The following is a 20,766-nucleotide window of genomic DNA, read 5'->3' as shown; positions in this document are numbered from 1 at the left end:
GCCAGTCAGTACATCCTTTGGCGAACCCCTAAAAGATTGCCAATCGTTTTTATATTTTTTACGTCTTTTTTCAATAATGAAGTACACGAAACTAACCAAATTATTTGAAGTCACCATGCCAATTGGAGCTGAAGAATCAAAATGGGGAAAGATGAAAAGTTTGAAAACAATCCATTCCAAAAGGTAAACATGGATATATTTATATATATAAGCATAGGCCGTAGATAATAGAATCAGTTTGGGACCGAAAAAAAACAACAAAACAATGGACGCATCACAGATCTATACAAAGAGGCGAATAAGCAGCCTGGAAAATGAATGAAATAATTCAAAGCTTAATTCAGTTTTGATTGTTTGACTTTCACGTCGGGGATGTGGGCGAGCAGAAACGGAAATACAGTTCAAAGCGGACTAGGGATTTCACGTCCTTCTTTGCGTGACGACTTTGTGTCAAGCAAACCCGCAAAAAAGGGGGAGGAAAAGAGAGAAAGCCGGTAATTGTAACTGTCCCCGACATTCGGTGAAAACTCGCCGTCTCAGTGTAAATGAGAACATCGCTTGCAGCAGAAAATAACATCCCAAACGTCCGTAATGTTTTAAGTGTCAAACTTAAACGCAGAGTTTTAATATTGAAAGTCACTGAAAGTCCGTAATGTTTTAAGTGTCAAACTTAAACGCAGAGTTTTAATATTGAAAGTCACTGAAAGTTGGTGTGTTGACTGTAGAAGTTTTTGCCCGAAACATTCGATCAAATTCTGAACGTTTCATCCACATCGCGCGCGACAAGAGACGATCACATGAAATGAAATATTTTTTAAAAGAATAAGACGCTAATCCGCAAAGGCTTAACGAATGGCAATAGCGATACATGACTAGCGTCAATAAAAACGACAACTCAAAAATGCAATAAACGCTCTTCATTTTCGGATTCAATTTGACGACTTTACAACACGGTCGGACGGTTGAACAAACACGGCAGCAAGCCGACTTCATTCGAAACTTTATATTCATATCCAGCGGTACATCGATGGGTTCCCGACCAATGCAGAACTTTCCTTAGACAGTTCATATAGGAATGTCTCTACCGATGAATAAACAGACACGGCACTGTTCGATTGACACACAAAAAGAGACATTTCAATTCAGACAGCGAGCGAGAATAAATCGATATCATCCGTTTGATCTGCGGTTCCGCGTTCTGTGCCAATTCACCGTGAACATTGGACGATTTGAACGTAGCCTCCACACATCAGCATTCAATGCAAGACGAAATAAAAAATAAAAGGTAGGTCGCCATTTTATCTTATACAGATAGAACTCAAATGAAAAATGCATGCAACCGCGCCTACACAGATTGTCGTAAAGTGACTAGAGAGACCTCTATTTCTAGTTGTCTTATTTTATCCCGCTAAATACGAATGCAGCACACACACACACACACACAAAAAGGAAAGCTATAACCCAGGTGGAAAGCCTATAGGTTTCCGTCTTTTACAACCTGGAGATTGATGCGGGAAGATGAGCGCATCAACCCTCACTTTTTTGATTGCGTCGGGAAACTGTTGCGATAGAACCTTTAGGACGGTAAGGAGAAACAACTGAACACAAAAGAAATAAAGAGTCAAGAAAGACATTAAGCCTGTCGTATAAATACTAAGATTTTCGGGGCCGCCGGCTATTCGCTTCGCGTGTCTCAAGCCTTTTCGGTATAAAAGGCTGTGTAATAAGGGCCTACCACGGCGAGATGGGCAAACAACGACACTGTGTTGCGATCGATAACCAAACAATTACCTTCAGAGTACAAGATCCGCATGATCTTGACGATCAATCTCGCAAAGTATATCTACGTCTATTATTACTGTCTAATGCGGGTGTGGCCGCGGCACCAGATGCTTGTAGCGAAGCGCACATGGTGTTGCGTATGTTTTACAAAGATTGGAGCGCTCCAATATAAAAACAACACAACATTCCAGCTTATTATTTTTTGGAAAAGCCTTTTTTTTTTACGCAAACAGGAAATCAAGCATGCTCTTTCTTACACCCGTCTACGCTGTTTCTTTCCCAATTCCGCTGTCGGCTTTCGTGTGAGATCAGTGCCACTAGGTCCGCCCTCGTCCGACAGTATACATTTATGCCTTGTGGTGCCAGCAGTATGATCTTAACTAGAGATGTGCTGAAGGAATGATGACTCTTAACACGCTAATAAATCTTCAATTTTCCACACATTTTTTAACATGGGCAGTCACTATTTTAACTAGCAATTTTCTTATCGCAAGCATTGAAAAGGAAATGGTAGAAATTTCAACAAAGGGACTATGTCGAGTCTGTCAATAATAGGATGTGTAAGCTTGTATACAATACTCTTCATCAGCATCCGGCTGGCAAGAAACGTGCGTGCTTTTGAATTTTCGTTCTCGACGCATTCTTCCTGCCCCCCTCTCTTTTTACTCGTCTTCGCCGTCTGTTTTATCAGACGCGGAGAAAAGCTCTTTTCCAGCCACGTCAACGAAAATCTGCTGATCCCAGCGGACTTTCCAAGCTTCTTCCGTTCGCCTTTTGCTCCAGAACAACAGTGAAAATGTTTGTGTTAGCTACAGTATAGTCTCACAGTGCATGTATATACTGCCATACTGGGCTAGCCCTAGACGGCCCAAAGAAGCTCCAGTGATGAGGATTGCCATTGATGACTATGAAAGAGAAATGTTCCACGAAGGAATTTGATATTGGGCATATAGACACAGTCAACGCAGTTCCCTGTTGGCTCAAACAAAGTTAGTGATGATATACGCAACGTTGAAGGAAAGAGGACAGCCTTTCCAACGCAATGGCAGTAGCAGATAGAAAAATCACATGCCCAAGGAAGAAAACAAAATTTTAATCAGCTGTTTTGAGCCATCACAATTCGGATTTTCCATAAGCAAAATGGTAAATAAGCGATGAAAAATCCAATCGGAACCATCCGCTTCGTGTACATAAAAACTACCAATCACGAGAATATTAAAAAGCCGGATGGCGTCAGGAAAACATGTCAACATCCGGTGCAAGAGACCTCTTTCTTTTTCTCTTCATTCCTCGCCCCTATCCGTGTGTAATAATATATTATATCCCTACCCCCCACCGGCGTTACGACAGCGGCGTCAACAGCCCAGCCATTTCGAAACAGCGAAGGGAACAACACAATCATAAGGGAAAAAATCAAGATTGCAGTGCCAAAATGATTGGCGTTTCGATTGGCGAAAGACAGGAGCAGTCGGCTTTAGCTGACACAAGAACAAATAAAATTGTATTCTCCTAACATACCTCCCCCCCCCCCCCAGCGAACCGTAAAACGCCTGCAGGTCGTGACAGTTCCACTATTTCGTCATGGAATCGACGATATGCGATACGATTTCAAACTAACGCTAAATTTTATTAAATATTTTCTTCCTACCTTGTAACTCCAGTAGTTGCCGTAGCCCATGTGATTACAGGAGCACTGACAGTGTCGAATGTGATGCTCCAGATCGAGTTGTTGGTGCCATTCTTCCAACTCGAGTTCATGCTCCGGTTGACTGTGTTGGTGATGCTGCTGCTGATTGTAATGAAAGTGATGATGTTCCATAGTTACGTTGCACTGTGTCCGCAAACGAATTGTAAACGCTAGACTTCACAGTGGACAGGCACACAGCGCACTAAAGGCAGGACTCTCAGTCGCTCCGAGTATATATCGGCGTCGTCAAAGATTGCTGGTTTCCACGGCTCGGATGCACAATGCCGAGCTCGGTGTGGTAGACGACGGCAGCGCTAGCACTCACTAGCAAAGCAATGCCAGCAGCAGTGGCAGGCAGAAGTAGACAGTGACATGCGCACTATTGACTATGTAGCGCACAAGAGAACCATTCTAAAGACGTGGTGATATGTGGCGAGAGAGAAAATGAAATGCCTAAAACAAAAGAGAATATGAAAATAAGACAAAGATTATTTATTGGTACAGAATGTTGCCATACACAAAATGGCAATAGCGCGTCGATCAAAAATCTATACGAGAACAATAAGCTATTGATTTGAAAAGAGGTTCGATGGCGCATTATGCTGAGAATAATGACAGTGTTACTCAATACAGGCAAAGTTTAAAATTGATATGACAGCGAGGGTCATATGGAGATCTTTTGAATGTCGTCAAGGTGAATGACGCAACTTGTATCACTGATGGCACTTTTTTTATTAAAAGTTAGAAGTTTCAAACTAAGGTACGACAGCTAACAATGTAATATTGACAAGCCAAGAGATATGCTACTGTCACTCTTAGCATTTAACAATGTACAAATTTGACGTAATATTCCTCGGCGTTCTGACCATCACGCCTCTAACAGGCCTCCTGTACTCTACACGTTTAAAATCAAAATAAAAAAAAAAAATGCAAGATCTGTCACATGAAATTTAGTTTTATTGAAGCTCCAAAGGCCTGTGAAAAATTCCAAGTTAAAACCGTCTGGCAAGACGAACAATAACTAGATCAATTGTTTCCCGATCGACAATATAGCATTTGAACATCGTGGTGATTTGAGTAAAAATACGGAAGCTCTCCTCTTAGTCAACGTCTACACACTCTGCACCTATAGCTTTGATATTAACGAGGTACTCAATTTGATTGTTTGCCCACTTAAGAGGATCGATAGGCTTTTGCTCACGCCGGGAAATGAGAGCAAGAGGAAGTAAGGGTTGAATAGTGATAGTCTAGCTAGTAAATGGAAAAGCGGGGGAGACAATAAAGTGAAGAGGGCCCAGTGATGTATAACTCTTTGTCTTCTACAACTTGGAACCAGCCCTATATTGCTATAGGAGCCAGCGTTTATTTAGTATGTCTGGGCCGGTCATAGTATCAGCGTAGCCGGCTAATTTATTATAAAAGACGGACCAGCAAATGGCGGACGTTATGAAATAAGCAAAGCTGGCGACAGGATGAAGATCATTGGGAAAATTTGGAGAAAAAAAAAAAGGCAGTGATGACACAGGCATCAATAGACTTCTGAAAAGAAATATGAAGTCGCTAGATGAGAGCGAATACGTTTCCAATACAAGATAAATGATTCAGTTCGGCCAACGATCTAAGCTTAAATAACGAAAAGAAAAAAAAAAAAAAAACAGGAAAGTAGACATTGAGATGCAAATAAAAAAGCTTTATCAAAACGACTAGGGTGCATAGTTAATGAAAAAAGAAAATGCGGAGGTTGATAGAAAGAAGAAGGTCTTGGCGACAAATCACATCCAGGCGATTCATCATTTCCAAGTGAACTTCCAGGGTCGTGTTGGACTCTTCTCCATAGCGACGATGGCTCAGTTGATTTTCGTTTTCTCTTCAGGCCGCCATAGAAACGTTAAAATCCGTGTCTCAACAAGTGGCTAAAAGAATCAAGGCATCAAAAGAAAGAGAGGATGTCTAACGCTAGGCTCAAACTCGATCACTTTACGTGTGCAATGACATCAGGGAAGTGAGAAAGTAAGAATTACGAGGAAAAGAATACAAAAAAAAGAATAGAAAACAGAAATCAAATCCAGCCTTCTTGTGCTTGTGGCTGCGTGACCTGACATTCCCCGGAAGCCTAAAAGTCTGTTAATGTCACCGTGTAGACCTTGTAACGAGAACAGAGATCGATGTCTTTCGCGAAACGCGAGCCGTACAGCTCTCTATTCAATTGTCATTACCGCTTGAAATGATGAGACGATGCAACATTTCTTTAGTGATTTCTTTCTTGTGTCTTTGTGTAAACCCTACGTTAGTAGTCGAGGAGAAATCGTTGACCCACATGCAGCATTTTATAACAAAGATATTTGCTTCGAAAAATCACATTGCGGGATGAGAAACAGAATCGGATCGTCTAAATTAATACACACCGTCCCCAGTGGCGATTAGCGTATTCTATTAACATTAATAATGCAAACGTTTTACACGGTGTTTGGAACATGAAGGACATTTTATATTCCAACTCCATAGTAACGGCGCCATTCGTTATGTATAAGCTCCGGCCAAAACTGCCTTTTGTTTATTCCAGCCTCCACGAGCAGAGTGGGTTAAACTTGGAAATTTTATGTCAACTCAGTGCTGCTATTTGTTTTTGACCTAAAGTCAGTGTGCATACTGAGCTTAAAAGATGTGCAAATACTAATACAATTCCAGCAGCAGCAAAACGGGTGGAAATGATTCCCTCTAATCCGCACGTGATTCTCGGAATTTTAACTAGGACGAACGGCTGCGATGAAAAAGAACTTAACTCCTATATCCACCCACCAATTTTCTCAGCAGAAGAGAAAAAAAATAAATATCGAAATATTACGTATTTGCATACGTCGGTCCTCCCCGCATATTTCAATTCCAGAGCTGATTTTTCATCCGGCATGTAGACGAAATAAGACTCCCATCATCTCAAGGCTCTTGAATTTGTTCTGTAGCAGTGTTTCCTCTTTCATTTTTTTTTTACGTTCTTCACTCCCTTTTTAATGAGATGCATAAGTATTCGTTAGAAAAAGAAATCAAACGAGAAGTGTGTGCGGGTACGAAAATGAAAGATGTTCTCTCCACATTTCCTTCAAGCTGAAAGAATGTGACCGGAATTGCAATTATTTTTAGGACTGTGAGTGTCTATGGTTTCTGACTCGCACACGCAAAGTCGGCAATAATAATATGAAAAACTTACAAGGTGTTAACTTTTCATTCAAGTGTCTACCGAGATCGATCACACCGCATTGTAGCATTAACACATTTTCTGACGGAATGCAAACTAGTCTTCTATCATTGCTTTCAGCTGGCACAACCCTAGTTGTGCGAACTATATAGTTCTTGAATTGCGTGAAAAATTAATCAATAAAATGAGGTTATACAGAACACGCGGTTGAGTCCAAACCACAAAAAAAAGGTGGGGTGGACAAAAGATTTGCATTATGCAAATTCAGTTTACGTTGGCCTCGCATTTTCGCCGTCGGGAATCGCCTCCGTCAAAAGTTAACACGTGAATCACGAACTAGGGTCGCATTCATGCGCATAGGCAATGAAGTCAGTAACACAGATCCTAATTCGCTTTGCATCTCAATTGATGTCGCTATCGAAAATAAAAAATCGAATTCAATAGACTTCAAATGCAGATAGGTTAAATTGGTGACAAATGCGTTTACCAACATCGCCAATCCCTTTCTGCCCGATTATCTCAGAGGCCAACAACTTTGAAGAAATATTAAACGCAGCGCGGTCCGCCAAGGGAAAGAAACTGTGGACACACAATCACTTCCCGCAAGGTTCAAATGCTTCCTCACGCGCACAAAGTCACGACATTTCATCGCGACTCTCCTTGAGCGTTCCCTCCGAGAAATGTCGAGTGGGAGTCATTGATTATATTCCACCACTTGCTTGCTCAGCATTCCTCATGCGGAAATATCGATTCATCCAGTCTTTCTCTTTTCGCCGCTTAATGTAGTACAAAGTAAAAACATAAATAAAAGAAACGGTATCGCTTTACATGTTGAAGAGCGGACAAATATGAAAGACATTTGAAAAACAATGTAGCCTGCACTTCACATATAGCAATTCGTGTTAATAATTGACAGAAAATCAATAGAAAAGCAACAGCAGCGTGTTTGATATGTACACAGTCTTTTTAATGATGTTATACCTTCCTCTGTTGGCATTTAAAAAAAAAAAAAAGTGCAAGTCTCTCAAGTCTGTGGGAAGAATACACGTAGGCGTACAACGAAATCGATTGCAGCATAAGGCGGTAAAAAGTGGGGAACGTGGCACGCGCTGAAAGAAAAGAGGAAAAGTAAACATGGTATAGCCCGGCAACAGGCTTATCCATCTGCTCCAAGGCGATCAATCATTCCCGAACGCTATAAAGTTTTCCTCCTTCTCGCTATACACGTTGGCCATCTATCAAGCTAGCTTGTTGTATTCTTGTCCAGAAGACTTAGAAAGATGGCGCCTGTATTTGCTGCGTCTTCATCGACCCGCCTACCTACCTGTGTGGCATATTATTTCGTGCGCGATGGACCGGTACACAATATCACGAAATACGAAAAGCGACAATATCAGATGGCGAGGAAGGAATGTATCCGAGAGAGAGTCTATTACATTCGATCGGAATAAATTGTTTTCTTTTATGTTCACCACATCCAGTTTGTATGCGACGCTGAACGATGGTGCGTGAAAAAGGGCAAAGCGACGTTAGATTTACGAACAACTCGACGCGTGATAGCGCACATCTAAATTCGAATGTCTTTCTATCACCATCCATTTTCAAACCTCGTTCCGCTACCGAATGCCACCGCAAAGGACACGATCGTCCACCAGCAGTTTACGATCACTAAAACAGGATTGTCAAAATAGATTTCTATTCTTCCGCGTAGATACAAATGGAAGGAACTAAACACTCCAAATCGAAGAAATTCCACGTCGGATATTGGCGTCCCTCAATAATCGAAACGGACAGAGGAAATCATCAAAAACTTGATCGACACGAATTACGGCACCAAAAGTCTCGATGCTACTTAGAATATTCACTTGCTCGTTAGGAATAGACAGACAATCAAGCAAATGAGCAAACCCAAGTTTCACTTTGGCAAAACTGCGCGAAATTTTACTACGTCGGCTTGTGACAAGCAACATCAATATTATTGCTGAGTTTAATGGGTACGTCAATTTCAAGGCTGTAGAGTACGTAACGAAGTCATTCCCTATTTTTCTCTGACTAATTAAGAGCGAAATTTATAACCTGCAAGTTTCTGCCACCTTCAAAGCAACGCGTTTGGCACAACACATTTAATTAATTACGTTGATACAAGCTACTACATCCGAAACACTGTACATGGGCATGGGCTGCAGGGTGTTGAACGCGTGATTAAATAACGTCCAGGAGAACTGCTCATAACACACTAATACTGCCCTGGGTGCACAAGGGGAACACGGGACACAGTAAATCGAATTCTAGGAACTGTCATACTTTAATGAGAAGATTTACGAGTACCAAATGCGGTATATTTTCCTCATCATAGCTCGTGTTTGATATACCGGCCGGCAACACCGTATAACTTTACGACGTCTAAAGATTTAATCACGTAGATCACAGCTTTCGCTTCCCATGAAACCGGGCGAAATTCTACTATTCTTTTCATCGTTAACAAACTTGCGGACTGACAAAAGAAAATCAAATAGTACAATTACGATTTCAATTTTTAAAAAAGAAGCAATAATTTGAATTAGCTTTAAATCAACATAAAAAACGACCAAGTAAAATGCAGACTATGTCTGCGACCGAAAGACGGACAAAGAAACAGCTCAGAATAGTTGGAATAGCCCCCACCCACCCACACAAAAAATGATTTATAGACACAATCAAATATTTGTACGCAACCTTATACCAACCCTTGCGCGGATGTCCAGGTTAACCGAGCCCGCACGATCCATAAAACGCATTGAAGGCCGGCTGCCCCATCCCTTCAACGAATCCTCAAATACTACACTGTCTATAACGGCTGGCACGGATTCTAGCGCGTGACACGGAATCACACTCAGAAGTTCAACACGAGCGCAGAAAACAGATTGCGTGTGAAACGATGCATCTTAGAAATTGAATTTTCAGTAAGCACGATAGAGAAATTTCAACAATGTTCGTCGAATAACAAACAGTTTTGTTATCGAAAAAATACTGGCACCACACGGGGTGTTCTGTAGCTTAAGCATGCACGCGTTATTGAATGCAAAATTTGATACACGAGCAAAGAAGATAAACAGATTTTACCAAAGAGCTAGGTTTGTTTACAACCGTTATCAGAAAAAAAAAATAACGTTTTAAAAAAAGATCAGTATTACATGTAAATCTACCTGCAAAAGAAGGCACGAGCATATTTTGCCATGAAAAACTGCTTTGATATTTACGAGGCAAGAGTTCACTTTATTACACGCATCGTTGCGTGTACGGTAGCAGAAAAGCATTATTGCTTCGTTGCTCTTCAAAAACATTCCCTAACAACCATCTGCATCATAGTTGCAATACTACTACATCAGATGTGATCACAAAACGAAACATAACAAAAACATACCGAGAAATACGTCAGATTCCCGGTCGGTTTTCGCTGCTGCACACATTCACGCACGTCGTACTGCAAACCTGTTAAGCTCCCATCTAAGACGTTGAACACTGGTTTCTTGGGTAGCATCCCCTGTTGTTGTTGTATGTTTTTTTCACCCTCTGCACCGACTGTCCTAAAATCCGGGTTGTTGGTCGGAGAGATGAAGTTACACAACTGAAAGTATTTTCGGGGTCGCTCGACCTTTTACTTTTTTAAAACTTACATGTTTCCCTGTCCCTTACTGTAAAACTTTGTGATGAGTAGCTTCAGGCAGTGGCCATTATGTCATTTCGAGGAAACGAGATAATTATGGGGCCGATTTTTCTTGCTTTGACCTTGTAATAGAGAAAACAAAAAACTATTCCTTCGATCAAATAGCGTATCCTTCCCTTATTCGAATGAGAAATTATGTTTTTTTTTTTAAGTTAACAATAAACGATCAAATTTGATGCGACATTTTAAGACTTCAAGATTCAATTGAATACGTGGATATCGTAGCACACTCTCCTTTTCTTTTTCTTAAATCGAGTTGCTATGGGTTACAGGGGAAAATAAAAGTCAGAGAAAATGGAATCGTCAGGCGAAGGTTATTACGTCACACGCTTCTAATAAAACGGGGGACATCAAAGAAAGTAGTCTAACGGAGGAAAAGCATTATGAATTGGATAACGTTCCCGATTCACGACGCGAGATTAGACTACAATGTCACCATGGATGGTCCATTCGGCCCCCGAATGAAATCGGCCAAGGAAAATAGAATAAAGTGACGAACCCAATACCAACAAACAGCTGGGCCACCATCTGCTCACGGTCTTCTCCGGCGAAATGGAATCGTTCACAGCGTGAATCTCTGATTGCCTACATGATTGCCCGCTTGGATGCAAGGAATCGTATTAAAGCTTCCCTATCGTGCTTCCCACATCTAGCCTTCTTTCATTCAAACGGTACGTTATTTAAAATGGATTTTACAATAGAAAAACTAAATTACTGTACATTGTGATCTCTGGGTTTGACGAACACGAACTTTTTTTTTTTTTTTAAAGAAATGTCTTTCTCTTTTTCTTTATGTCCTTGCATTGACGTGGGCGAATGGAATATTCAGAAGATGCTTCTTAGTATTGTATTTTCATTTTTGGAATGCTAGTAATATTCCACTTCTGAATCCGTAGCGCCATCTTTACTTCACGCCCCGTACATAATTTACCCTGTCGGTCGTGTAAAATTGTTCAGTAATAAAATTCCGATGATTTGCATATCATAGAGAACGGAATTAGAATTAATTTTCAAACAACTATGCAATTCTTCTTGGAATTTTTGCTGACGCAATCATTTTTGTTACGTCTTGTTAGTTCATGCTGTGCCTCGTCTGTCCGTCTTCGTAGCTGCAAAGACATTGAATTTGGTACACTGTGTAACGAAGTTTGAAGCAGGGCCGATAGAGGGAACGAATTGCAAGAGGAAGTCTTGAAACCGGAATGGTTCCGCACACTCACGAAACCAGCCTTATCGCAACGTGAAATATTCAGTGGAAAAATACGAAGGCAAGATAAGTATAACATCCAAAAAGAAGAAAGAATCTAAGAAAGAATGCATTTTTTTTTGCAACATTCAGATTGACTCGATTTAATCTAATAATCTAACTGAGGGGCAGCTAAGCGAACGGAGTACACAGTTACATGGATTATAAAAGTTAACCACAGTTGGAAACAATGACGTTCCTTCAACAAAGTTAAGGGATATGCAGCCCTGCTGAGAGAATGTCGTTTTCAAATCAGCAAAGTTGAACGATTCCGCGCAACAGGGAAACAATGACAGACACAGTTTTTAAAAATACAAACAGCTGGATCAGCAAGACCCAAAAGCAAGTGAGCTGGTCGATGCGTTCGTTAACCTCGCAACAACAAAAAAATGCAAATAAAGGGGCGTTGTTTTGTCATTGAAAATATTGCACGCAATAAACTGGTTGTTACGTTTCATTCAAGGAGCTGTGTCATTAATAGAAATCCACGCCCGAATGCATTTTTTTAAAGTTACGAAAGAACATTATGATTGATATTTACATTCCAGCATTCCAAATGTCTGCATTGGTCACGTACAGATGGTCACGAATGCATTGCTGTCATTGCATTCAGCTCATTTGACTCAAATGATGAAAGATTGGTCCTTGATGATAGTAGTGCTAAATTAAAACACCCGAATAGGCTAGCCGTACTGACATTCCTTTGGGAACCTACAAAAATGCTTTCGCATCTGACAATGAACGGTACCGAAGATATTGAGGTAATAAAGTCAATGAGGCGATGGAGGATGGGGCTTCAACTATTTATTGCTGAACTTCGTTTTTTGTTTCTTTTTGTTTGTTGATTACAGAAAACACCGTTAAAAAAAATTCAAACAGAACAAAAACAAAAAACAAGAGACGAAAAACAGAAAAAAAGGGAGCGTTCAATTCTCGGATCTGCCGCAAAATGCAATCAACAGCAAATTGTTTAGCGAGAAGAGGAAAGAATGCGATGATTAATACTTAACATCTGCGCATTACATTTTCGTTTTTTCTTCTTATGGACGGAGTATCTTAAATCGATAAGTCGTGCGAGCTGAAGCGGGTATCAAGTATCAAACTGCTACATATTTCGTGTAGAATAGTATTCAAAATCGAAAATCGCGTTGAAAAATATGGCAAAAAGTTATATTTAACGATTTAAATACTACCGTAAATCAAATTCAAATTTTATAAAAAAAAAACGTCCTTCACTCACAAATCAATCGTCCCTTTAAAAAATATTTAAATAAAAGAACCTTTATCATCCGATAGGGGTAAATAGAACGTCAACAACTGCGCGATTGTTGCATGTCCTGATTGCGTAACAAAAACTCGCACAGGCAAAATAAAAAATGAAAAATCAGAGAACGCATGACGATCGTCAAAAGGAAAGCTCCTCTTTAGTCTATCTGTATAGGTTCAATTCAATAGATATAAGCCTTGGGTTCTGCGACGGGCTCTCCGCATTTTCCGTGATACTTTTTGACGACTAAAGATCGAGAGCGACAGTTCTCCAGTTGAAGAAAACATTCGTTGGAATAGGTTTTGCGATCCGTCCCGCAAACGGGATCGTACTCGGTAGGACAGATGCGATTGCAACCAGTGAAGCGGAAACCGGCCAGGGCCAGGCAACGGGCCATCGGCACCTCGTACACGTATTTCCTGTGCGGAAAAACAAAAAGGATGAAAAATATTATGAAAATTGGTTTTATCTCGTGTTCGACGTTACCCGCAGTTTTTGCCGCGCATCTCGCACAAATTGCGGTAGATTTTGCCATCACTGCCGCAGGCGGATTGCACTTTACGGTCGCATTGGTTATTACAAGACTCGGTGGCCGTGCAATGGTGAAGAGCCACGGGAATGACGTGCTGGCCGCACGTTTGTTTCTTCATCTCGCATTCAGTTCTGTAGACGTTGCCGTCGGATCCGCACACTGGAAGGTCAGACTCCCGCTGCTCAGGGCACGATTCCACGCATTGATTATCGGGAGTGATCTTCATGCACGCGCCGACATGAGCTAATTCAGTACCCCGACTGTTTTCCGTGTGTGTGTGTTCCGATAAAAGAAAGCAATTAAAGAATCGGCAAAATTCACGAGAAATCGTCGAGTCAGCAAGAGTCAGCAGTAATCAAATTGAATTTTGTTATTTCAACTCACGTGCACGAAGCCATACGAAGGTGGCAAGGCGAAGCGTAGGTGCGTCCGTCGCTACCGCAAACGTAGTCGGGATTCTCCGGATCGTCTTTGCAAGTCAGCAGCGAACAACGAGCCGCCTTGGCTGCGCAACGGAGCCAATCCACGGCAATAACCTTATCGTTGTTTGGCCTAAATAAGCGTATCAGACTATCATCAAATCAACATGTTTTTCTATTCATGGGCAGTGCTTCGTTTAATTTATTCTGCAATCCCATGACCATTCATTCGAAATGTAACTACTAAGCTGGAAAACAAAGTGAAATGTTTTCAACAACTGTGGCAGGATGTAAATGAAGAACGATGATGACATACCCACAGTTGAGCATCCGGAGCTCGCACGGGCTGGCGTAAATGTTTCCATCGGAACCGCAAACCTCTTGAGGATCGGCGCTGTCGCATTCGGCCGGGCAGTTGGTGATGGCACGCTCTTGCGGGATGCAGTTGCTGATGGGAATCTCGAAAACGTGACGCCTACAGAAGACAAAAGATGGAACAAACACAATCAGCGATTAGTATTATGAATGATTGTGTAAAAAATAAGAAACGATCATGACAAATGCTTTTGAAATTCATGGACTGACCCGCAGTTCTTGACCTTCATCTGGCAGCTGCTGGCGTAGATATGACCATCGGAACCGCAAACAGCTTTGGAGGCCTTCCAGCAGATCTCTTTACAATGACTGGTCGTTTGGCAAAATTTCTCCGACGTTTTGACAACACCTTGCCTGAAAGATGCACATTTTGTTTACCGAAGAAATTAGCACCGCAGTTCATTTGTTTGTTTTTCCTGCCATACCCGCATGTGTGGCGTTTCATCTCGCAGATCGACTTGTAAACGTTGCCGTTGGAAGCGCAAACGGGTCCGTCCCGATCGTTCGGACTGCATTGTTCGGGACAAGGCTCCTCTAACGCTGTCGCGTTCATACACGGACCGACGTGAGACAAGCGAATGCCCCGCCTATAAAATATCATAATAGTTTAGTACACAAAATGGATACTTTTATAATACATCCAAGTCATTCCACAAAATCAGAGATTTATTAATAGCGCGTCTCTTAAGTCACAGATTTTTACAGTTACTATAACATTAACGAGACAAAGAATAAGTCTGACGTAAATGCGGCCAAAAGAGAGCGTTTTTTAGCCGCTCGCAGCGGGAAGTCGATGATAAATATACGCATTCAATTCCTTAATGAGACAAAAAATACCGCTAGCAGAGATCAAGCATGTTTTTAATGAGACTTTTGTGCATCGGTCGTGTACCACTTTTGAGACATTACACGTAATTTAACGTTTCCTTTTTATTTTTTCCCCCGAAAGGGTTCGACTTAGTGGCAAACTAGCTGCTGGTATGCATATATACTCGTTGTGCAGCCGGTTGCGCGTTGTTCACGTTTCATTCTTTCGTTTTTAACCCGTCATTTCTTCTTACTCTTTTTGATTGGTCTGAAAACATTCCCGAGCCAGTGGCGATAACAAAGAAGAAAAATGCCTAGCAATTTTCTTTCATGAAATGCTTTGACGCAATGCAAGCAGTCGGCTTAATGGAGATACGTGCGTGTCTTCTTTCGTGGCGACGGGTGGCTCTCTACCGACAAAAACATAGTTGCTTTTGTTTCAACCGACACACGATAACGAACGACTGAAAGGTTGGCTTGCACTACGTTGCTATTAGCACGCAAGAGGGAGGAACAATCGCCAAGTCATTCCAACTCGATTATGACGAGGTCAGCTTCGTCTACTTGGTTTACATACTACCGAAAACTGAATAACACTCACTTGCAAGTCTCCACCTTGAGGACGCAGCTGTTGAGATAGGTACGCCCATCGGAACCGCACACCAAGTCACGGTCTAGGTTGCATTTGTTGCCGCAGAAAGATCCACGCGATCGGGTGCACATCTTGTCCTCCACCGTCTCAACCTCTGCAATGAAACAAACAGTTAACGTTCACGGTATTACAACATTTGCTTGTCCCTCTCTTGTCAAGTCAAAATACGTATAAATGGGACAAACATGTCAAAGGTTACAATTGGTTTATGACCGGTACGTAAAAAGGAAAAAAAACTGGTGTTCATGGAATGTTGCAGGCTCCATTAAAAAGTAGAACACGTGCATCATACACATTTAAAAAAAAAGGGATGACAGAAGATGAAGATAATTATGTTAGAGTTGCACGCAAACGAGTTCTGGATTTGGGGGATGTTTCGGGTAATCCGTGACCAATTACTAAAAGGTTTCTGATGCATAGACATAAAAAATGCTTAAGAAGTTTAGCCCTAAGGTACACGGAGTACAAAGTTGGCTATAAAAGGCAATGCAAAGTCGTGGATTGAGGGCATCACTCACTTGTTTCTTTTCTTTTTGTTACATTTTTTATACAAATAATGCCGCTAGTTTCTTAAGGATAATGGCAAAGTAGAAAGATGAAAAACTAATCCATTTTTCCTGTTCGGGTCATTGCGTCACTAGGAATTTTCGAAATTCAATTTTCTTGCGGTTAGTTCCCCCTCTCCGTATATCTCAGTCCATTTATTCTGTCATCTCCGCCAGCAAAATAATGATCTTCGCAACTGGTTCACGCATCCACTCATTTTTGTTTGTCTGGCGTGAAGAAAACCGCGGCGCTCGTGCAAACCAAACGCTCGCCATCAACATCTGTTGGCGGAATTTTAATTGGAGCCATCTCATCACCTGCATGTCGACACGTTTAACACGCCGTAAGAATTATTTTTCCACTCGTGTCTATTTGTCTGTCGTTCTACCATCGTTTTCTTTTGCTGACAGTGTAAGTGAACCTAGTTACTTAGGCCATTATTTCTCCAAATCAAATGGAACTCATACTAAGCACTTCACGATTTCTAGAGTTTGTTGACACGACTGTCAAAGGACCCTTGTTTCACGTCCTAGCTTTCGTGTGGCAGAAGCACTTTCATTGACATTTCCATATTCAACGAGCCAAAGCAAATGAGTTATATCGAGAGTAACGACGATGGCATGCAGTGAATCGTGTCACACCTTTACTGCGTGGATACTACGTTGTTAAATTTAAACACAAAAAAAATACATAAAAATAAAATGAAATGTAACAAGACGAGGAGGGAAAAAAGAGAAAGCAGGATGAACGAACGCTGTTCACGCTAGAGCACCACCTGTTTAGTTCCGCCTCGGTCATCATCATTCGGATGATGTAGCCGCGAGCACGCATAACAAGAGAATAAAGGGTTGGTCGGCAAAAGAATATATCTCATTAAAACAAACTAGAAATGTTATTTTCATCTTCGTTTTATTCTCTTTCGATCCTCCCATCTCGTTTACTGATGCTGTAATTCTGTTTTTTCGTCGACTTTTCCCAATTCATTTTGAAATGGCATTCGCCCCCTTCCTCGCGGCTGTCTCTTCAGACAACGAAATTTATTTCTCCCACAAGAACGTTTTCCGCTTGAATACTGGCGAACATTCATCGGCATTCAACTGTTTCATGAAAATAACCGAAACCCGTATGGAATGACAATGTGCATTAATATTGTCGCATATGAGACGCATATTTGACATTCGGGAATTTTTGGAACAGGAGAAGAAAAGCAATAAAATAACGAGAGAAATACCATTGACGATTGATGAACAAAGAAAAGAAGGAAAAAAAAATAATAAATGGAAGAATTGTGTTGAAAAAAGTCTCATTGGGGACTTACCAAGACCGCAATTGCGACGGTAGAGGTCACACTCGTTGGTATAGATGACACCATCACTGCCGCACACTGGCTTGTTCTCTTTCGGGCAGAAACGCGGGCACGAACTGCCCTCCCAGGCCGCCCGGGCACCTCCTGTGTGTCAACATACATAAACAAGAAAAGGAAAAATAAAAATACAAGAATAAGAAAAACATTAAATCCATTTTAATGCTTTTAAAGGGCCTTCCTCATTATGAGATTATCATCACATTTTTTTTTTAACGAGGTGGTCACCGTTTTATTGACAGAGTTTTTAATGAAATTAAGGAGAAAGAAACCAGAGCGCTAAGTGGTCGGTGGAGATGAAATTCAAAATGAAACATGTAACATCTTTTGTTGCACATAAAAAAGAGAAAGAAAAATCACGACAGTAAAGTTTTGTAGTCATTATAATACACACAAGGGGCTTTGTTTGCGTGAGCGTGAGAATGGGTGGGGAAAAAAGATAAGACCCCATCCTCATTTTCAGGTTTGCTTGGCGGCCGCATCTTTTGGGTCGTTTCAAGGTCGACAAGAATCTTCATCCCCCAGAAAGACTTTAACCGTCGAATTGATGGGGCCATTTTTTATGATCATTTGTTATTGTTACAAGCGACGAGGAATTCGATGTGGTCGGATCACGAGACCGTAACGGGTTTGTAACTTTTGCTCCTTGTTCTTTCCACTCAACCCTCTCCCACTTTTCAAAAGACTTGTTGAGAAGTTGTCTCTCGACTGTTTTTTTTTTTTGTTTTGTTCGCTGTAAATCACTTCGTGAATAAGACTAGGCTTTGCGCTTGCGGGTGCTTTACAAATCGAATACAAAGAACAACGAATATTTGTGTTGTCGCCGTCAAAAGGAAACGTCCACCAAAACACAAAGACCATTTGCAGGGTATAAGGGTTGATGCGTGCATTTCTTAAACTCGAATTGAAATGATTTCAAAAAAAAGGAGACACTGGAACTGGACGAATTTTAATTCAAAATTTTGACTTGACCTACAGGAATCAGCCATCCATGGCCACCATTTGTACCAGTTCATTGTACCTCCTGCAAAAACTGTCCTGTGTGACGACACAACAAACGCCCTTGCATTATTCAAATTTAGAAATCAACAAGGAAAGAAAAGGGGGAAGAAATGAAAAAAAAAAAAACATGACGGATTGGCGAAGAAAAGGTGTCAGAGTACAATACAGTGAACGTCTATCACGCCTTTACCAATTGCTGATTGTTGTGGTCGAAAATCACAGGGACGATGACGGGAGGCTTACTTATTCACAGAATGATGAATACAACCGGACAAGGGGATACCGTGAAAGCCGGAAGTTTTGAAATCTCAATACGACAATCAACTTGAAAGAATTTTCTTCGAACGAAAGAGGAAAAGAAAAAAGCTCTTGATCTGAATAAAATCTGAAAAAGAATCTCTTTTCACGTGATATCAGCTTTAAAAGTGAAAAGACGGTACGTAACTGAGACATTTTTCTTTTAAAGACATCACGATGGAAAAAAGGAGGTCTCGTTACATTACAAATCCGGTTGCCTGCCCTTTGTTGAACAATATCAGCTATAGAAATGGAATCCAAACGGGCCCTTCTTTGATCAAGTGAGACGAGGGCATGAGGCACGTTCTTTTATATTTTGTAGGCATTAGACAATAGAACAGACGAAACGGAGCAATTTTCTTTGTAGGAAAAACAAAAAGAAAAACAAAACTTACCGGCTAATACGAGGAAGAGGACAAACGACTCTGCAAAGTACGAAGAGCGGCACATTGTGTTTTGTTTTGTTTTTTTCTTGTCGATCGATGCGAACAGCTGCTGTCGACTTGTTTACGTGGAAGTGGAAAAGACGAACTTGATTTTGAACCGGGTAGACGATAACAGACAAATGTCTTTCGTTCAAGACAGAAAATGACGGGCCAGATGGAGACGACAATCAGATGCTACACGTTCAACGACCGCCACGTGAGTGAACCGTCCGTCTCGACTGCTTCACAGTTTTTCTTTCTCTTTCTCTCTCTCCCTCTCCTTTTTGTGTCTCTTCCTTTGGCAACTTTTTAACCACCACCTCTGGCCCTCCTTGCTGCATCCAGTCCCGCGCGCCCGACAAATTGAATAGCCGCGCCGCCTCCTTGTCCTCTTTCCTGTTTCAACTTTTTTTCTTTTTTCTTTGCTTTGTTTTGTATTTTCTTTTTCTTACTCTACCCTTGGGGGTAGAAGTCTAACGTCGTTGTCTCGGCGGCGGCAACCAATTCCAGCGTACATTCAACGCCAGCGTCATTATTAATATACTCCCATCGTTCTATTAAGTTCTATGACAATACCATTATGACGCGTTTCATCTAACAGCTAAAGTACTAGACATAAACTTGTATTGAATCGGATACAGGAAAGAGTCGTTCACTTTGTGTTGTGTGTGTGGGCTCATTCAATTCGTTTACCGTACGTTACGCCATCCGTCCCGGATGGTACTGGAAATTCCGCGCAGTTGTGCACCAATCCCCCCACATCATCTTGAAAAAATATCAACAACCTCAAAATGGCCCTGCCGAAAGATAAGAAAAACATCGTTCAGAGACGGCATTACGAATATAAGAAGAAAAAAGAGTATAAAAGAAAACAGTCGATTTGATTCCGTTATTCCAGTGCAACAACGTACACAATAGCAACCTGAAGAATGAGGACGATGGCGCATATATCGACACGACATATACGATTTGTGTGTCGATATGTTATATTGCTTTCAAACCGCTTCGGTACTTGTTTTCATAATGACCAATGCAACAAAACGAATGCCAAGGTTTAAGGGAACTGTGCCGCCTTTTCTCCGTCCCCGATCCACAACATTGAAATTGCTGGCGTCACGTTGCGTCGTTCAATCTTTCATTCACGGGATGAATAACAAAAGCTCGAAATCAGGATCTAAAAAAATAATAATAAATAAATCCGAAAAAAAAAGAAGTAGGTGTCGACAACTCTTTTTCTTTTTAGGTGACTTCAACTTCCCGGTTGGAATGAACGATAAAAGAAAAAGTAACTTATCTGCCATGTTGCTGTCTCCTACTAATGACAGGTGGATACGATGCGGCTCTGCATACGCACACGCTGGCCGCTTTCTCCTACATGAATGACACAGACAATAATAAAGAAAACCTGCTGCTGACACGCGTCCTCTTTTGCGTGAATGCGATCGTTGTTAATTGCAGAGAAATTTG

The 20,766-nt window shown here is 41.2% G+C and overlaps 2 protein-coding genes across 3 annotated transcripts in view; both read right to left on the bottom strand.

Annotated features, from left to right (window-relative positions):
- Positions 1 to 10,278, bottom strand: part of LOC116921715 (dipeptidase 1) — a 35,911-nt gene extending 25,633 nt beyond the window's left edge. The window contains 2 exon segments of the mRNA XM_032928053.2: positions 3,431 to 3,922; positions 10,066 to 10,278. Of these exon segments, the coding sequence (XP_032783944.2) occupies positions 3,431 to 3,601 (171 nt within the window). The 5' untranslated portion in view covers positions 3,602 to 3,922; positions 10,066 to 10,278.
- Positions 10,279 to 12,403: 2,125 nt separating this feature from the next.
- Positions 12,404 to 19,569, bottom strand: LOC116932675 (agrin). 2 transcript variants are annotated; one of them, XM_032940462.2, is made up of 9 exons: positions 19,270 to 19,569; positions 17,531 to 17,662; positions 15,616 to 15,760; positions 14,633 to 14,794; positions 14,418 to 14,561; positions 14,149 to 14,307; positions 13,798 to 13,983; positions 13,368 to 13,673; positions 12,404 to 13,300 (listed from the first exon to the last, which is right to left on the bottom strand). In XM_032940462.2, exons 1-9 carry the CDS (start codon positions 19,322 to 19,324, stop codon positions 13,063 to 13,065), a joined length of 1,527 nt encoding a protein of 508 aa, XP_032796353.2. In that variant the 5' UTR covers positions 19,325 to 19,569; the 3' UTR covers positions 12,404 to 13,062. The 2 variants fall into 2 exon arrangements, with proteins under 2 accessions (XP_032796353.2, XP_032796364.2); XM_032940473.2 differs by having other exon boundaries at positions 13,798 to 13,965; positions 19,270 to 19,568.
- Between the last annotated feature and the right edge of the window lie 1,197 nt (positions 19,570 to 20,766).

The sequence above is a fragment of the Daphnia magna genome, linkage group LG1 (genome assembly GCF_020631705.1).
Source record: "Daphnia magna isolate NIES linkage group LG1, ASM2063170v1.1, whole genome shotgun sequence".
Taxonomy (NCBI): domain Eukaryota; kingdom Metazoa; phylum Arthropoda; class Branchiopoda; order Diplostraca; family Daphniidae; genus Daphnia; species Daphnia magna.
Note: the sequence above shows the minus strand (reverse complement) of the source record. Positions and strands in the feature narration are given on the sequence as shown.

Coding starts and splice junctions, on each gene's coding strand:
- LOC116932675 (XM_032940462.2), bottom strand. CDS start 19,324: ATGTGCCGCTCTTCGTACTTTGCAGAGTCGTTTGTCCTCTTCCTCGTA. Junction 15,761..17,530: donor CCGTCGCAATTGCGGTCTTG/GTAAGTCCCCAA, acceptor GTTTCATTGCAG/AGGTTGAGACGGTGGAGGAC. Junction 13,984..14,148: donor CTCCGGATGCTCAACTGTGG/GTATGTCATCAT, acceptor ATTTGATGATAG/TCTGATACGCTTATTTAGGC.